The following is a 19202-nucleotide window of genomic DNA, read 5'->3' on the forward strand; positions in this document are numbered from 1 at the left end:
CAGTCATTAAGAAATCGAAATACTTTTTTCATGTTAAAATTTTACGACACTTCATAGACTATTAAACGTGGAACATCCTTGTGGGTACAAGAAATCGAATTTGCTCTTGAGAAGGTTTCCAACTAATTGATTTGTAGGACATTATACCATCGTCTAGCTGACAAGCTTTACAAATAGAAAGACCGGAGCTGAACTGAGAGGGTGCTTTTTTTACTGACACATAAAAGGTGTCTTTCTGTCTTGTAGCCTTTGGATATAGGCATGTCAGTTTCATAGAGAAACTTTCACACGGCGCTTTTTTATTTCTGTCTCTCCCCGTAGAACCACATGTTGTAGCACATTGTTAAATCTTTTCTCAAATAAAAAGACGTAGGGCTTCATTTTTGTTTTGCCTTTTTGGTCTCTTACAGGAACTCCAGGATGGCATCGGACAGCGGCAAACTGTTGTCAAGGTATTGAATGCGACTGGGGAAGAAGTAATTCAACAGTCCTCCAAGACAGATGCCAGCATTCTGCAAGAAAAACTGGGAAGCCTGAATCTGCGGTGGCAGGAGGTCTGCAAACAGCTGGTAGAAAGAAAAAAGAGGTAGGATAACAGATAAAAATAGGAATCCTAAAATTTTAGCAGAGCTATTTAAGCTGTCCTCTAAAAAAGACTCTGTGAAAGATTGGAACCAGGGTGAAAAGCAGTAAGGGGAAGGAGCCCCTCAACTGTTAATCAGTGACAATAATGAATTTGTTTTCTGTGTCTCATGTCCTGAAACATGTAGCTGCTGCTAGTGAAATAGCACTTTGCTATTTTAAACTTTGAAGTGTGTTTTAAACACCAAGCGATTGTTCAAATATGAACATCTTCAGTATATTCCGGTTTTAACAAGCTGAGGCTCATTTATTTGAAAGAAGATGACAAAAGGAAATAACAAATGACTGTTTTGTAGGAAAGACTGCGATTTGGCTAGATTTTTGAACAGCTATAAATGTGACTCTGATACTCAAAACCAAGATGGTCATATTTACTTTTTAGTTCCACTACGTTTGTCAGTACATGCTTGAAGAGGGACTTGGGCGGACAATGGTCAAATCTAAAGGGGCAAAAAATAAAGGGGCAAATAAAACCTCAGAAAGGTTATTGCTGAATTCAGTCATCTTTTAACTTTCCTTTGGAAGGTCCTGAAAGCCCAGAATGCCAAATGTATGTTGCCGCACTTGGAAGGCATAGATATTTTTATAAATGGGATTTTGTATTATGCTTCCAGTTGTTGATGCTAATGTTGCCTTTTTCATAAGGGAGGACTTGGCCTTTATTTACCAAATGAGACTATTGTTTTGCAACAATGAAAACTCCCTTCTATTGCCAAGCTCTTGCTTCCTACCTATCATCTACATAGGTGGTTTTTAATATTCAGAAAGCTAGGACAACGCATTGATGAATGTCTTTGGTGAGGATATATTAGAAAGGTTTCAGAATTAGGTCCATTGTCTTTGCCCACCTCCTCTTGGCGCCTTTGCTCCTGTTGCATTATTCAAAAAGTAGATAAAATTCATATTCCTCTACAAAAGGGATGCTTTACTTAACCTGCACACACACACACACACACCTCTTGATAAAGTTTAAAAATAATAGCATCATCTAAAAACATTTTTAGTTTGAATCTTGGCTTAGAAAATAATTATAATTTTTTCTTAAAGATTTTTATTTATTGAGAGAGAGAGAATGAGAGAGAGAGCATGAGAGGGGGGAGGGGCAGAGGGAGAAGCAGACTCCCCGCCGAGCAGGGAGCCCGATGCGGGACTCGATCCCAGGACCCTGAGATCACACCTGAGCTGAAGGCAGACACTTAACTGACTGAGCCACCCAGGCGCCCTAGAAAATAATTATAATTTTTATAGAGATAATGGAAAATAAAGGTCTAAACTTGGTGGTGAAACTGCTTCCTTGGGAAAATCATATACTTTTTTCCCCACATTGAAATCTCTCTATTAAACACACAACTATATCATTACTTAAATAACTGATATGTTTAGACTATGAGCAGGTTTAAACCTGTATAATATCATTTCTGAACTAAAGTCAATCCAGTCTAAAATAAGATGTTAACAAATGGGCAGATTAAGGAAAATTGCATAGCCTGCTCTAAAAATTAATAACTTGAATTCATAAAGTAGATTAAATGGGTTGGAAGATTATTTTTTCTTTATTATATATAAAGTATTGTTTCTCATCTCTAAATATCCTGCTCATATTATGTTTAAATACAACATGTCAATATTTTCTCTGATAACAAGTTTTTAAAAATTCAGGTGAAAAAGTGATCTATTACTGACTTCTAAATGAAAATCAGAACTTAGAAACATAGGGCCTTAAGACTGTTTCACCAAATAAGCTCTAAAATTTTAGATCCTTCTAAGTTTACAAGAAAGTAGTGTATGAGGACACTGTGATGAAATATTACACAAATTGTAGGTTAATTACAGCTAGGGATTTGGCTGTTAACTGGTTAGAAATATTTTTCCATTTAAACATTTTGACCTACATTAAATACTGTACTTTTGTGCTTTAAAAAGTCAAGATCAGCTTCCTTGAGGGTTTTTTTTTTTTAACTCAGCTTTTAAAGTTGTCTACTTCACGCTACATTTTAAAAATAAATGTTAGCATATTTAAATTTCCACTGAGATCAGTTTCATGGCATACTTCCTCAGAATTTTTGTATCATTTAAATTTTATGAAATGTAAAAAAGTAATAAAATAGAAGTGCCTTTTCTACCAATACACTAACAGCTATTTCCAAGCATCCAGTAGCAAATAAAGTAAAAGTAAAAAAATATACATAAAAAGAATATGTTAACCTAACAATAGTGGAAGAGCTGTAATCATGAAACTATTATTAATCAATGCCATGCTTTCACTGCAACCCAAGGAAAAGTCAGCAGGAACCAGAGGTTATTTATTGCACAGGTGAAAAATAAAATGACCATTCAAGTTGACATCAGTATTCTCAGTTTGCAATGGGCTTTAAATGCAGCTGTTGGAAATATTTCATGTTTCCTAGTCCATGTACACATACAAAAGAAAGTACACAATTTAAGCAGAAAAAAAAAATCTGCAAAACTGTTTGGAGCCTTACAGCTACATAATTTTAAACCCTTTTTGAAAATGCAAGATATCAGAAATATGAGCAGAAAAATCCCAGAACAAATTCAAATAGCAGTGGACATCCATTAAGGTTAGTTTATGTTGGAAATAAATGAAGTATAAAATGCAGTCAATTAGGTATACAACTGAAGACAAAATTCACTGTTGCCTCAATTATGTAGCAGAGGAACTGGATAGCATCTATAGGTTTAAGCATGACAGTATAATGAGTTTAATGATGGCTTAGCCACCAATATGGTCTTTGTAAATGAAGAAGATGCAAATGAAAATTTATCAGCCATAAAGGAAATCATAGGCTAAAACAAAGCAAGCGTATGTAATGAGGATTCTTAAGCCCAGGTCCATTGGTAGGATTCAAGGGGTGCCATGAGCTTGAATTGTAAAAAAAATACCTCTGTTTTTGCTAACCTCTAATGGAAATTGAGCATTCTCTTCCATTTTGAATAAAGGCAACAAACCAGAGTAATACTAGGAGTACCTGTGAAATCACAGATATTTTTATATTTCAGTAGAGTAGCTACACATATCTCAAAGTATTGTTCAACGTTACCACTTGTCAAAATTGTACCAGTTATCAGATCTTCCATAAGATCTTATCAATGTGTTAATAATAAACAAGCACATGTATTGCTATATCACAAAAAATATTTTCTAGTAGTTTTATAACCGTATTTCAGTACAATTGACTTTCTTCGGAGTTCTTGGCTTTTTATATTCTGGACTTAAAAACATGATTCTGAGAAGAGTCCCAGGCATCGTCAGATTGCCAGAGGGCTCCATAGCATAGGGAAAAAAGGATCTTAACTATAACTGGCTAGCTGTTTTTCTGCCCAGACCTCATTATCATGTACTGTGGTCTCAGTCCTTTTAATGATGTCGTCACTATCTTCATACACTCCTTTTTTTCTGGATATCCCAGGAGATGTACCAGTCAAGGGAATGTAGGTAGGCAGGCCTTTGAGCAATGGATAGCTGACAACATAAGGGAGGCCATTTTACTTAGAATAATATCAGTTGATAAAAGATTGAATGGAAGAGGTCAGCAAGGTGATGGGAAGTAGAATCCCTAAATTGAGGAATCTTTGAATCATAATCCATAGCAATGAAAAGTGATCTCAAGAATTTATCTCTCCTTTTCCCTTTAGGCAAATATGGTATTGTTTCCACCATTGTAGAGATAAAGCAATTATTGTACTTAGAGGAATAAGAGTTTTAATCTAAATGCCACCTGATCGAATACACTGCTTGAAATTTGTCTTTTGCCAACATTTTAAATAAAAAATTACAAGCATATAGAAAAGTTGAAAAAAGTAGCATAAGGAATACCCATATACCCTCTTCTCCTTCTCCTAAATCCCTAGATTCAATAGCTAACGTTTTGCCATTTTTTTTCCTCCCTCTCCCTACCTCCCCCATGTGTGCCTTTATTTATTTAATATAGGCAATAACACACACATGCACACACACACACACACACACATTTTTTGTTGTTTTAAAATTTGCAAGTAAGTTATAAACACCCTTATGCTATACCTCTAAATACTTCACCATGTATTTCCTTAGAATAGGGACATGCCATATATAGCCATGCTTGTTTACCATGCTCAAGAAAATTAAACATAATACCATATTATCGTTTAACATCCCACCCATATCCAAATAGACCGAATGACTCAAAAATGTCTTTCATATCATTCTTTGAGGTTTTCATACCAATGTCCCATCATGTTTTATGTATTGCATTTGGTTTTGTAGGAGAGGAAAAAAAAAAAAAAACCTTTCTCCTCTACCCTCTTAGCTTTAATATCTGGAGACTGCAAGTTACATTGACAAAAAGACACATTAATAGGAGAAAGGGCATACAGATTTTATTTGATGTTAATTTTTTAATGTGGCACAGGGGGCTTCATAGGAAAGAAGTGAAAAGCCAAAGAAGCGGTAGACCTAAGAGCTTAAATACCATTTTAACAAAGAGAATTAAATTGTAGGGAGGTGACAAGACAAAAGAAAGGGGTTTGGGCTTCTAGGGGTGATAGAGTGCAGGAAGGCAAATATATGGGGAAACTAATGGAAGATAAGGATATGTCAGTAATAAGTAGATTCAAGTCCATGCTGCTACCTCTAGTGATAAAAAGTCATCTGCTCTTCCTGGTCCAGAAAAGGGACAGCGGAATCCCTTCACAAGGGCAGGTGTATGCCCTACTTTAAGGCAGAAATACGCTGGGTAGAGAGTTTTTCCTGTGTCTGCTCTATCTCAGTTGCCTTCCACTCAAAATAATTCTTACGCCCAAGTGGCATATTATGATCCCCTTCAATTATTAGGTTTCTTCAGTCTTAAATTTTATTTTAGAGAAAGATAGAGCAGGAGCAGTGAGAGGGGCAGAGGGAGAAAGAATCTCAAGCAGACTCCATGCTGAGTGCGGAGACCCACTTGAGGTTCAATCTCATGAGCCTGAGCTCACGACCTGAGCCGAAACCAAGAGTCAGTCGCTTAACCAACTGAGCCACCCAGGTGCCCCTCTTCAGTGCCTTTTAGTGGAAAATAGCTCTCCCACTTGCTTTTTCTTTTTACTGATACTGACATTTGGAAGAGTCTGGTACAATATCCTCAAAAAAAAAAATCTCACCTTTCTGGATTTATCTAATATTTTCCCCTTCATTATGTCATTTAGCTTGTTCTCTTTTCACTGTATTTTTTTGTAAACTGGATGTTGAGACTTGAAAAGATGCAAGTTAAATGTTTTTGGCAAGAATACTTCATAAAAGACGGTGTGTACTTCGGATCACATCAGAGGTCATAAAATGAGGTGGTCCCACTCTAAATGCTGCTAAGTTTGATCACTTGGTTTAGGTGGTGGCCATCAGATCTTGAGTTGTAAAGTATCATTTTTTTTTTAAATTAATAGGTCCCTAACGGCTTTAATATCCTTTGACGATCCTTCCCAAACTTGCTACATTAGGGTTGCAAGATGGTGATTTTTTTCTGAATTCTGACATGAACCTACAAGCTGATTTCCTCTATTTAAAAAGAAAAGCTTTCACTTTTCTCCTTGATATCAGTATGCATTTATGGATTCTTACTTAGTCAATATGTTACAATAAGTTATAGTTATTCTTGTTGATATCCTCACCTTTATTAAATTTGACCAGTGGGAACTTGTTCGAGCTCTGGCTTCAATGCCCCAAGCTCACCGTGTACTTTCCCTGCCCCAGGTTTGAAATCAACCGTTTCTCCAAGGGCCTCTGATTTAAATCTTTTAGTGGGGAACAGTGTGTGGAAAGGGCAGTAACCCTTTCTGAAACGAAGACTGGCATCTTTCTGGCAAGCAGTCCTAGGGGAAAATGTTTTTACATTCCTTTTGTAAGGACACAAAAATCTTTCAGTTATACATCAAAGTTCAAAGTAAGGCTAGGTCTTTTAAAAAGCCCTATTGTGCAAGACTCATGTAAAATCTGTAACTTCTTATTCGTTTAAATGTTCTACTTCTGATGTTGTGAACCAAAGTTTACCTGCATATAATCTATGCTAGTTTGCCAAGCAAATTACTGGTGTAAATAAGCTAATGGGAAGCATTCCTAAATGTACTTAAGGGAAGAAATTGTTTTTTAAAGGCCTTAGTTCATTGTTTGCATGCAAATAGATGCTGTTAATTAGAAATGAGCCTTATCTAATTCATTATAGTAGGCCTAGTAGGACTTCTTCTTGAAAATCTCCATTAGCAATTCATATACTCTGTGCACTCTTTGTGAGACAACTGTTCTCTCTTAAGTCTTCTTTAATTTTGTCTCCTGACAAATTCAGGCTCCCCTAACCAAAATAGCCTTCTGTATAGCACCCTATTTCCTACAAAATGAAAACCAAAAATTTTAGTATGAGTTAGAAATCTCTTTATAGTACTTGTAATCTTTCCAATGGACCCGGCATACCCATGTTAAACCAGTACTGAAAGCCTTCTCACACATTCCTACTCTGCCCCCAGGATCTTGTCAGCCCTAATTCCAGTCTACTTGCTCTGTACTTGAACTTCCCTGGTTTCTTCAGCCAGCCCCGAGTTTGCAGACTGAGTGCCCACAGGTGGAATCCAGCTTGGAAAGTGTGTAGTGTTTTTACAGAGGCACTGTTTTTGAAATAATTGCCAACATTTAAACATCAAGGGGCTTCATATTTTCTAAAACAAACAAACAAGGGCTCCTGTCTCCTTTTGAAAACGCATATCTGAGGGGCGCCTGGGTGGCTCAGTCGGTTAAGCATCTGCCTTAGGCTCAGGTCATGATTCCAGGGTCCTGGAATGGAGCCCCACGTCGGGTGCTCCGCTCAGCAGGAGCCTGCTTCTCCCTCTCCCTCTGCCTGCTGCTCCCCCTGCTTGTACATGCACTCTCTATTTCTCTCTTTCTCAAATAAAATCTTTAAAACAAAAGTTAAAAAAAAAGAAAAACGAAAACTCAGATCTGGCTACTGGGCCCTCACCTCCACAATCTGTCAAGGCACAAGTCAGCTGCATCTGAATAAGAGATGTTTCAGACTTGCTACTCAAAGTGTGGTCTCTGGACTAGAGCACAGACGTCACCTGGGAGTTGCTGAGAAATGCAGGATCTAATCGTAGTCAGCATTTTAACAAGACTCCCAGGTGATTGATATGCGCAGGAAAGTTTGCGAAGCACCGGTTTGGGCACGCAAGCTTACTCTTCAGTTTGCCACACCTGTCCCACTTCAGTCGTTTATATTAACTGCTTTCCCATAGACATTTGTTTTATAATACTTCATTAACAACTCTTTTCTTGTATTCATCTTTATGGAAGGGCAGTTGGGGCACAGACTGCTCAAGTTCTTTGCCCAAGATCACATAACTAGCAAGTATTTGAACTAGGATGTAAACGCTGACAGTCTGACTCTGGCCTCCTTCCTCTAGATCCAATTTTGCATTACTTATCTTAGCTTTGACCTGTAGTATTCTCTAGGATGTACTTCCAGTTTCTGCCCATCAACCGCTCACTTAGCAAGCCCATTCCCTTAGCTGGCCATGCTTTGCAGCAAGGGGATAGGACATAGAATCTGTTCTGACCTAGCTTTCCAAACATGTTATCCATCATACTCATTATTTCAGCTTGCGTCCCAAGCATAAAATGACCTGATTAGCTTTTTGAGATTGAATTGCCTTTCTCATAATTTTCTCTGAAAATCCTACCCAACGTAAGCATTCTTTCCTCAGTGAGTACTACTTCCTGTTCTCGAGCAGAAGCAGTTTGTTCTCTTAAGTTCTTTTTCCTCCTTTTTATAACACATTACACTTTATGTATCTATCATGTAGCCTACCCACATGTGTTTTATCTTCCTTGGCAAGATTGAAAGCTTCATGAGGGCCAGGCAATAGCTTATTCTCATCTCTAGAGCCCACAGTACTTAGCAGAAAATCTAAAAAAACATTTTTTCAGTTTAAATTCTAAGATTTTTATTCACGTTCAAATTAAACTAGGATTATAAATCTCTACACTTGACATTGCTGCATAGGTTAAAAATAGAGGTACAGAGCCAGAGCCATTTTTTCAATGTTTTTTAATAATATTAACACATTTTCATGGATCATCTTTAGCTCTGGAAATTGGACTAGATCAATTCTAACCTTAAAGAAGTTGGGTTAATAATTCATGTTTTAGGTATCCCCCTGAATTTAATACTCTTGAGAGACAAATGATTTTAACTTCCATAGCTTTTTATATAAAAACTCTTTGATTCAAATACTTTGTACATTTGTTTACCTCAGTTTTACTGTATCACAACTAATAAATTCTAGGTGAAATAAGAAGAAATTAACCTTGAGACTGAGTATTTTATTTTCATCTAATCTATAAGCACAAAATGTTTTACTTTGCAATCCATATCATCAAAGAGCTATTTTTAGATTGATCAAAGAGGATCATACAGATATTATTATCCACAGGTGTCTATGGAAAATCTGGTCTCTTCCCATCTGTTATCTGATGACTCTTGAAAAGCTTTCAAGGACATTCATAATTCTTCATCAAAAGACTATGAAAAATTAGCCTCATAGTTAATCTTTTTATGTCATATTTTATTCTTTGCAACTTGGCAAATTCTAGTGAAACTGACTAGCTGGAGCCAAACATGCTGTTGCATTGGCTGGTACAGACAATATCACTCTATAGATACACACGTGGGTGCACTTTATTCATGGCTTTCTATGAACTCTTAGGGGCCTGGGGAGGTAGGAGTTAGAATTGGTAATGGAGGATGATCTCTGGGATGGGTTTTAAAGGATGTCAGGAGTCAAATGAAGAACGAATGGATGGACATGCCAGAGGGAAAAAAGTGACATGAGTAAAATCAGTGCAACAAGAAAAAGTGGGCTATGTTGAAGGACTACGTGCAGTTTAGAAAAGAGAAGCTCTCTTAAATCTTCATTTAAATGAGTTCATCATTCTGTATGTAAAAACCAACTGCCCAATTTTTATTCCAAACTGAATGCTGGATATTAATAACCTATATGTTTTTGAAAGTTTTTCGAGTAGCCTTATTGGAACCACGTACCTTGCCTCCCACCACTTGAGAGCAGCATTTCCAAGAGCCACCAATGTGTTGTTCCCAACCTGTTTAATAAAAAATATTCTTGTTTTTTATATTTTTATTTAATTAAAATGGGAATGCAAAGAGAAAGAATTATGGTTTCTATGAAAACTAAGTTGAATGCTTTGAAAGACTTGATAATGATGATCAGGGAAAAAAAATGTTCGATTAGCTATAGATGAGGAAACTATTTAAGATTGGGGGTAGAGGGTAGAAATCACAAAAGTCAAGAAGATTTTTTCATTTAGATTCTTTCTAATCTCTCTAAAACTTACTCTAGTTTGAAGAAACCAAAACTGAAAGTCCTAGATGATGAAATAGGGGAGTGGTTTATGTAAGAAAGAGTATGCGGCACTTCAGTCAGTGGATCCTTACTTCAGGAAAGGTCTTGGACCCCATACCAAATGAGTGGTGAATTAGAGGCGAATATGTTCTAAAAGAAAATAAAATGTTTAAATATGTTTAAACAACTCTATGTAATCCCTCCGATTTAACATTTTTTCCCTAAGACTACCTATCCACTCATCCTAGTCAAGTTTAATAAGAGGATTTCTCTTGTATGTCTGAAGGACGAAGTATGGTGTGATACGAGCAGTCAAGATGGAGCAGGTCAGGGAAGATTTTGTATCTCAAACATTTTCCTGGTGTGGAATAGAAGGGCCTTGGAAGGTTTCAAATAGTTCAGATTTGGAAGCACATGGGCCCCTTTGATAGTTGAGGTCAGGGTGAAATGAAGAGGTTGAGGCTAACAGTAGGATGTCTCAAGTAGTTCTATAGTTTTTCAGATTAAGGATGAGAAATGTCTGAGCTGAATAAAATTCATGAAGACATGACAGATTTAAGACACTAAGCAGATGAAAATAAAAGGACTTAGTAATTGATTCGATGAGATGGGGGTGATGAAGGGAGGGCTCTAGGATGACCCCTTATCCACATTTCTGAATTGAATGCATTAGCTCGGATAGGAAATACAAGAGGGAGAACCCAGATGGAAAGAGGGACACACATCAGACATACAGACTTCACCTTGGGATATGACAGGTTTGAGGAGCCTCTAAACATCTAAAACAAGGTGTTCAGAGAACATGTGTTTGGATGTGTAAGTCTGAACATCAGGAGGAAGACAAAGCTGCTGAAGACACTGAGCCTTTTTTCTTCCTCTTGGAGAGATGGTAGCAATTCCCAGTCACCTAACTCAGTGAGATCCCTTTCTTCATTGACTTACTAGCTGGTAATCGAAACAGAGTTCCCAGGGTACGTATTAATAAGTGATACTGTGGAGAAGGAGTTCCGGTGTCAGGAAGCCACTGTGGCAGATGAGTACTAGTGGTAACTAACGAACTGAGGTAATATATGTGATCTCCATTGAGCACAGACTACCCCCCCTTAACTATCCTAAGTCAGAAGGGTTGGTAAACAAAATACTGGGGATATATCAGGAGACTAAATTGATTACAACACATAGGAAACTAAGCTCAAATTTCCCATCATACTGATGACAGATCAGAAATGTCCCCATGTCCCTATATATGTATAGGACCCTGGTGAAAGAAAGGATGTCTACAAGCATATTTAAAGCATGGATACAGTATTCAGTGAAATTCAAGTGTTCAATAGCTAGAGATACTGTAGGTGGAGAGACTGGAATATGAGAAACAAGCACAGACTGAAGCCTGCCCCAGGAAGACTCCTTGCTTGAGATCCTGTAAATTCCCTCTCCCTCTAAGGTTATTGATGTCTAAAATTTGTCTGTTGTCCATCTGTACAGCAGATACACCTGGAAGCCACCAGTGGCTTAAAACAGGCCAAAGGGGATTTTACATGCTTTTCATTTTCCTTGTTGCTGAGGAAACTTATATTGTCTACTGTCAGAGCCTATCCTGTGAGACATAGGTCTTACTACAAGCAATCATTTCGAAAGTAATTTTGTTAGAATTGCAAACCTTCATACTGCTAAAAATGAACACAGTATCCATGAGTCAGTGGATTACCTTTCTGCCCAAGGGAAAACCCCAAGTCCTGAGATAAAAATGTGTTGATCACTTTGATTCCTTCCCTGGATTTAATATAATTAAAGCATGCCTTTGATATGTGTGTGACTCTGTTCTCATGTTTTCTTGAACAAGGCTCTTCTATTTTACTAATTCTCAATTATCACAGTTAACCATTAATAGAAATCGAAAATGATCACAAGCTTTTTCTCACATTGGCTAATATAAGTTAAAATATTTTTCTCTACTATGATAAATGTTTTTAAAAGCCCTTTCTAAAATGGAAAACACCATACATGTGTGAGCTGCTAATCTAAGAATTTTTCACTTACTGTTATAACGGTGAATGTATAACTATCTCCTTCTTGTTTTTTGAAGAAGGCCTTATCTCTTATTTCACAGGAACCTGGCTCCCATTAATTATTCTCTCTCCCCCGAATGCACACAAGCATATCCTCACCCTATTCTACTGGCTTCCTACCCCTGACCAAGTAAACATTTGTAGCTCCTAGATTAAAAAATAAATTATAAATACTCTTTTCATAATGTTTTCCACTGTACTTGACAGAGTTCTTAGCTGTGAATAGCAGAATCCAGTTCTGTTTAATATAAACAAAAATCAACTTTATGAGAAGGATAAAGACCTGCTCCCATTGCCAAAGAGAAGGCTAGAGCACCAACTCCTAAATGGACAGAGAGCAAAGGAGAGGCTCAGTTTCAGGAACTATATAGTCCAAATCACACCCTGGGTCTGCATGCTCTCAGAGACCACCCCACCCCTGCAGACGGGGGGTGAAGAATGTCATTGCTATTGGAAAGAATTGGAAATGGTACCTTGGAGTTCTTCGTCACTCATTCCAGATTTGAAAACAGAACTTCCTCCATTTTATTCCATAATGACCTTGGAATCCGCCCCCCACATATACAGGATATTCAGATTCTGGGCAGCCCAAGATGAGAAAGGTCTCTTACTTCCCTTTCCTAGTTTTTATTCCCATTTAAATTCTTCTCTTTATAGTTACTAATACTTAAATTCATATATTCTCTTTTATCTGTTTTGTTTTGTTTTGTTTTGCTTTTGGTCCCCACCACTGCTCTGATAATATCTTTGCCAAGGCCATCAGTGATCTCCTATAGTTAAATCCACTGGACAAATCTCAGTCCTACAGTAGGCCGGTTGGCATTAACTGACCACTTTCCAAATTAGCACTTTGTGCTACCTTGCCTACCATGTCATTAATTTCATCTGATTTTATTCCTACTTTTCTGCAGAATTCCTTTTTTAATTGCACTCCTCCTTTCATCTCCCCCTTAAATCCTGATGTTTCTAAGTGACATTTCCTCAATGCTATTAAGACATATCATATCCTCTTAATCTATATACTTTCCCTGGTTGCTATCCATAGCCACAGATGTTAGCTCTCCCTATCAGTTAGAAATCAAATCCGGAGGTGCACAAAAAAATACTGCTTGAAATAAGATAGAAATGTATCCATCTATCATGTATAAAAGTAATCTGCAATGAGGCAGGCTGGCATCATTACTCTATGGTGTCAAACACCAAGGCTCCTTCTATCTCAAAATCTGCCATCCCTTGATAAGGCCTTTATCGTCATGATCCAAGATAACTTTTAGCTCTCCAGCTATCACATATGCTTTTCGGGCTGCAATATTGGGAAGCAGAGAGAATGGGAATGCCTTTACCCTTTTAGGGAACTGCACAGAAAGTCCACACAACACCCTTCCTTACATCTTGTTGGTCGGAACTGATTCTCATGACCATAGTCTCTGAGCTAGGCAGCTAAACATTGGGCTCTTCTTACAGAGAAGAAGGGAATAATGGATCATAGAGTATGCAGATAAGTAGTCTGTGCCACAATCACTTATTTTGGATCCTAAATTTAATATTCAGTCCAGCGTATAGCTCCGGATTAGGCAAACATATCTAGCCTCTAATGGGGCATTTCCTCTTTCATGTCTGGAAGCCACCTCAAAAATCATTCTATCCAACACTGAATATATTCTGTTCTTTCACAAAATCTGTGAGTGGTATCACTATTTATGTGTTTGCCCAAGCTAGAAACTTGGAAGTCACAGGAGTTAATATTAATGATACTGAGGGGCGCCTGGGTGTCTCAGTCGGTTAAGCATCCAACTCTTGATTTCAGCTCAGGTCATGATCTCGGGGTCATGGGATCGAGCCCCGTGTCAGGCTCCATGCTCAGCATGGAGTCTACTTGTCCCTATCCCTCTGCTCCTCCCCCCTGCTTGTGAGCTCCCGCTCTCTCTCGCTCACTCTCTCTCGTGCGCTCTCTCAAATAAATCTAAAAAAATATTAATGATGCTAAGTTTTGTGTGCTTACACTACAAAATAGTCTTTAAGAGTTTTACAAATATTCCCTCAATCTTCACAACAGCTCAGTTTTAGGTGTGTTCATCCTCTCACCTGACTGTGACATGGTAGGCAATGGATAGATAGCAGTATTCTTATGTCCATTGTACAAATTATCAAATTGCAGCTCAGAAAGATTAAGATTTTTTACCAAGGCTGATCAAAGTTATAGAAAGATTAAGAACTAAAAAATATCAGTGATTCTGACCCCAAGCTCATGCCTTTTCCATTATGATTATTTTTACCTAAGTGAACAAAATAGCTGACAAGGACAGCTGGGACAAGACAAATTGACAAGTGAGTGTTCCCTACTACCTTTATTACCTCTCCCTCAGCCAGTTAGTGAGACTGAAGCCTGTATCTTCTCAGATTTGTGCTTCCTCCAGTATCTAGGGATAATACTATCTTTGATGTATTCATGAATTTTTAATGATGTAGAATTTGGGTAATTAGTAAAGAAAGAAAGCTAGAGAAGCCTGAGTAAAGGGGAAGTAGATAAAGAGGCAAAGTTGGTTTACAAAATAAAGGGGACAAGAGAATCCTTGAATGTGTGTTTTGTTTGTGGAGTTTCAGAACTTGGAAGATTCTGAGGCAGTTGATAGATATAAAAGAAATGGAAATTCTGGAATGTTCTGTAACTGTGAATATATTGGTGTCCATTAGGGATCAAGAAATGTGAATTAAGGTGTGCCTGGGTGGCTCAGGTCTGCCTTTGACTCAGGTCATGATCCCAGGGTCCTGGGATGGAGCCCCGCATCAGGCTCCCTGCTCGGAGGGAAGCCTGCTTCTCCCTCTCCTACTCCCCCTGCTTGTGTTCCCTCTCTCGCTGTGTCTCTCTCTGTCAAATAAATAAATATAATCTAAAAAAAAAAAATGTGAATTAAGATTAAAATTACTGTTCAGTGATCTTTTGTTGCTAGAGATGGTTTTTGTGGATATAACTCAGTGAAGAATATCAGTCATATTTTCATCAGGATTTCATGTGAGCACAAATGCTACCTTTATGAATCAACAGATGATTTTTGAAATGATCAGAGTCTACCCATGACAAAATAGCTTATTTTCTTGCCAATTAACCTTTCCACTGCACAGTGGAAACTAAATAAATGGAGTTGAGGTTGGTCAATTACATAAACCTGCTAACTAAGTGCTGGGCAATAATCCCTTATGCTCCTACTTGTGTTTATTTCCTTTGGAAGTAAATAGCATGGTACTTTTGTGTTTATATTTTTACTTTGCTTTTTTGTTTGTCTGGCAAGATACTCAAACTATGTGAGCCTCATTTTACTCATTAGGAAAATAAGGAAAATAGTGCGTATCTTGTAGGGTAGCTGTAATGGTTAGCGATCATGTAAATAAATTGGGTATTCCTGTGCCTGGTACCTGAATAGGGCCTAGAACTTAGTCTCTGGGAATAGGACTTCTGGGATAGTGAAGTATGTAGCTTAACATATCTACTTCCCAAAAAACAACAATAAAAGTGGACAAAGTATTACATGACTCTGGAAATCACAGGCTTACATATATTGGAAAGTGATTATTTATGGAAAACTATTGAACTTTGAATAAGAACAGTAGAAATCTGGTGTTTTGTTTGGGACTGTTCCCCCTGCCCATTCCCAGCTTGGTCAGCATAGTGGTTAAATCGAAGTAGTATAACATATGAAAACCAGCAGCTTCAGTTCCAGAGGGGCTGATTTTATGTGGAGCCAAACATCTAAAACTCCATGCCCAGAAGCACAGTAACAGTAGAGACTTAGGTAACAAATGGTTGGGCCAACTAGCAACTCTGCTGTCCCAAAGTTGCTGTCTTGATTAGGGCAAACAATTGACTGGACAGCTAGCCAAACATTTGATTTTTCAGGGATAGATGAAAAATGAGACTGTCATACAGGGCTGGACAATCTCCATATAATGCTGTAGGAAGACTTAAAAACTGAACTTTGAATACATTGCCTAACACACATATAGACTCATTGACAAAAATTGGAAATTTTACTGACTGCAGTTGTTTGAGCTCAACTGCTGGCCTCATTGCCTAAAGACAACTAAGCTCTACTGATCTCTAGGAAACAAAGCATATTCTTTTTTTCTAAAACAGAGAAAGGATATTAGCAGTCACACACTATGGGGAAACATTCCACAGATACTGTCCAGGTAAGTTATTAAAACTTCAGTAACAACACTGATGGTGTGGGGGGGAATCAGAATCTGGAGCTCCTTCAGTGTATTAAAATGTTGCCTTTTCTAGAAAAATAATGTTACATCCAAAGAAACAGGGAATCATAAACCATACTCAAGGGGGAAAAAGCAGGCAATAGAAATTGCCTCTGAGTTGGTCCAGATGTTAGACTGAGCAGATAGAGACTTCAAAGCTCCTATGATAAAAACTTTTAGGAACTTAAAGAAAACCATGTTTAAATAATTAAAGTATGATGACAAGGACATAAATAGAGAATATCAAAAAAGTTCTACATTATAAAAAAGAACAAGTGAAAATTCTGGAACTGAAAAGTATCGTAACTGAAATTTTAAAAATTACTAAACATGGCTCAGAAGCAAATTCAGGATGGGAGAATAAAAAAATCTATAAACTTGAAGATAAATAGAAATTGTCCAATCTTCCAAACAAAAAGAAAAAAGAGTGAAAAAATGACCAGAAACTCAGAACTATAGGAAAACATTGAGTCTGTCAATGTAGGTTCCAGAAAGAAAAGAAAGATGTAGAAGCAGAAAAATTATTTGAAGAAATAATGGTCATACTCTTGAGAAAAACATTGAAGCTGAACAAACCCCAAACAAAATAAACTCAAAGGGATCAGTGATCAGAAACATCAAACTACTAAAATACAACCACAAATGTAGAAATCTTAAAAACAGTCAAAGAAAAATGACTCATTCTATACAAGGAAATATAATATGATTAGCAGATTACTTCTTATAAACAGTGAAGGCCAGAGGCAGTAGAATGATGTATTCAAAGTACTGAAAGAAAAAAAAAAAAAACTGTCAACCAGGAATTTCAGATAAAGGAAAGCTGTTCTTTAGAAAGTGCATAAAGATGTTCTCAAAATATCAGAATATTTCTTTCTAGCTGGCCTGACTTACAGAAAAAAAAAATTAAAGGACTCCTTCAGGCTGAAAGCAATGATATTATTCACTAACTCAAATGTACATGAACAAATGAAAAGCAACAGAATCAGTAAATATGCACATAAATATAAAAGACTGTACAAATATAGATGTATGGTCTTGTCTTTAAGGCATATTTTTGCATAAAACAATTATATCACTGTATTTTTGTGTTATTACACATAGGTGCAATGAATATGATGATAAATAGCACAAAGGAGGAGGGAAAATGGAGCTTATCAGAGTAAAGTTTCTATATTTTACTAGAATTAGGTTTTTTTCCTAGCTTTATTAAGGTATGCTTGACAAATTGTACATATTTAAGATGTACAATGTGATATTTTGTTACAAGTATACCTTGAAATCAAGCTAATTAACATACCTGTCACCTCCTATAGGTACCATTTGTGTACATGTGTTGAAAACATTTAAGATCTACTCTCTTAACAAATTTCAAGTATGCAATACATTATTATTAACTGTGGTTACCATGCTGTACATTAGATCCCCAAACGTACTCATCATAAATGAAAGTTTATACCCAATTACCAACATCTCCCCCACTTCCTTCACCCCCCAGCCCTTGGCAACCATTATTCTACTCTCTGTTTCTCTGAGTTTGACTTTTTTTTTTTAGATTCCTCATATAAGTGAGACCGTAAATATTTGTCTTTCTGAGTCTGGCTTATTTACCTTACTACAATGTCCTCTAAGTACATTCACATGATCACAAATGGCAGGATGTCTCTAAGGCTGAATAATACTCCATTGTGTATCTATGTATACCATACTGTCTTTGTCCTTTCATCCGTTGATGGACACTTAAGTTGCTTCTGTACTTTAGTTACTGTGAATAATGCTGCAATGAATGTGAGAGTGCAGATATTTTTTTGATATAGTGATTTCATTTCCTTTGGATATATACCCAGAAGTGTGATCACTGAATAATATGGTAGTTGATTTTTAACCTTTTGAGGAACCTCCATAGTGTTTTCTATAGTAGATGTACCAATTTACTTTCCCACCAAGAGCATACAAGAGTTCCCTTTTCTTCATATGCCTGCCAATATTTTTAATCTTTTTCTTATGATAGCCAACCTAATGGGAGTGAGCTAAATTAGTTGATCTAAGGTATACTATGATAAATAAAGTTGCATATGTAAACTTTAGAACAACCCCTAAGAAAATAACGTTATAGTTTAAAAGGAAAACAGAGGAATTAAATTTGTATAACAAAAATAACTAACAAAAGAATGTGGTTAACACTATGAGACATATAAAAAAAAGACATGAGACATAAAAAAAGAGCAAAATGGCAGATTTGAATAGAACTACATCAATAGTCACATTAAGTGTGAATGTATTAAGAATTCCAATTAAGATATTTCAGGCTGGATTTTTTTAAAAGACCCAACTATATTCTGTCTAAAAAAATGCCTCAGCGCCAAAGACACATATACTTTGAAAGTAAAAAAAAAAAAAAAAATGGAGAAAGATATACCATACATGAGGAAAATAAAAAGGTGATACTAATGCCTGATGAAATAGACTTTACGGTAAAACATGTTACTAGTGACAAAAAAAGGGCATTTATGATTACAAAAGGGTCATTTCATTAGAAGACATAATTAACAATAAACCCCACATTTTATGATGCAGAAATTAACAGAGTTCAAATGGGAATAATAAACATAACTCAATAATTATTAGAGATCTAATACCCCATTCTCAGTATTTGGTCAATCAGTGGGACAGAAAATCAGCGATGATATAGAAGACCAACACTATCAACTAACTTGATCTGACGTTTATAGACTACTCCACCAAATAACAGCAGAATACATTTTCTGTTTTGGGTTTTTTTAATTGAGGTATGATTAACCTACAGTGGTATATTAGTTTCAGGTGTACAATATAACGATTCAACAATTCTGTATATTGCTCAGTGCC

At 36.8% G+C, this 19202-nt stretch overlaps 1 protein-coding gene across 1 annotated transcript in view; it reads left to right on the plus strand.

Annotated features, from left to right (window-relative positions):
• DMD (dystrophin) overlaps positions 1-19202 on the plus strand; it is a 1845074-nt gene that overhangs the window by 1043300 nt on the left and 782572 nt on the right. Inside the window, exon 39 of the mRNA XM_081807964.1 lies at positions 411-586. Within this exon, the coding sequence (XP_081664090.1) occupies positions 411-586 (176 nt within the window). The remainder of the gene's footprint in view (positions 1-410; positions 587-19202) is intronic.

Source organism: Leptonychotes weddellii, chromosome X (genome assembly GCF_054177405.1).
Source record: "Leptonychotes weddellii isolate Sample4059 chromosome X, ASM5417740v2, whole genome shotgun sequence".
Taxonomy (NCBI): Eukaryota; Metazoa; Chordata; class Mammalia; order Carnivora; family Phocidae; genus Leptonychotes; species Leptonychotes weddellii.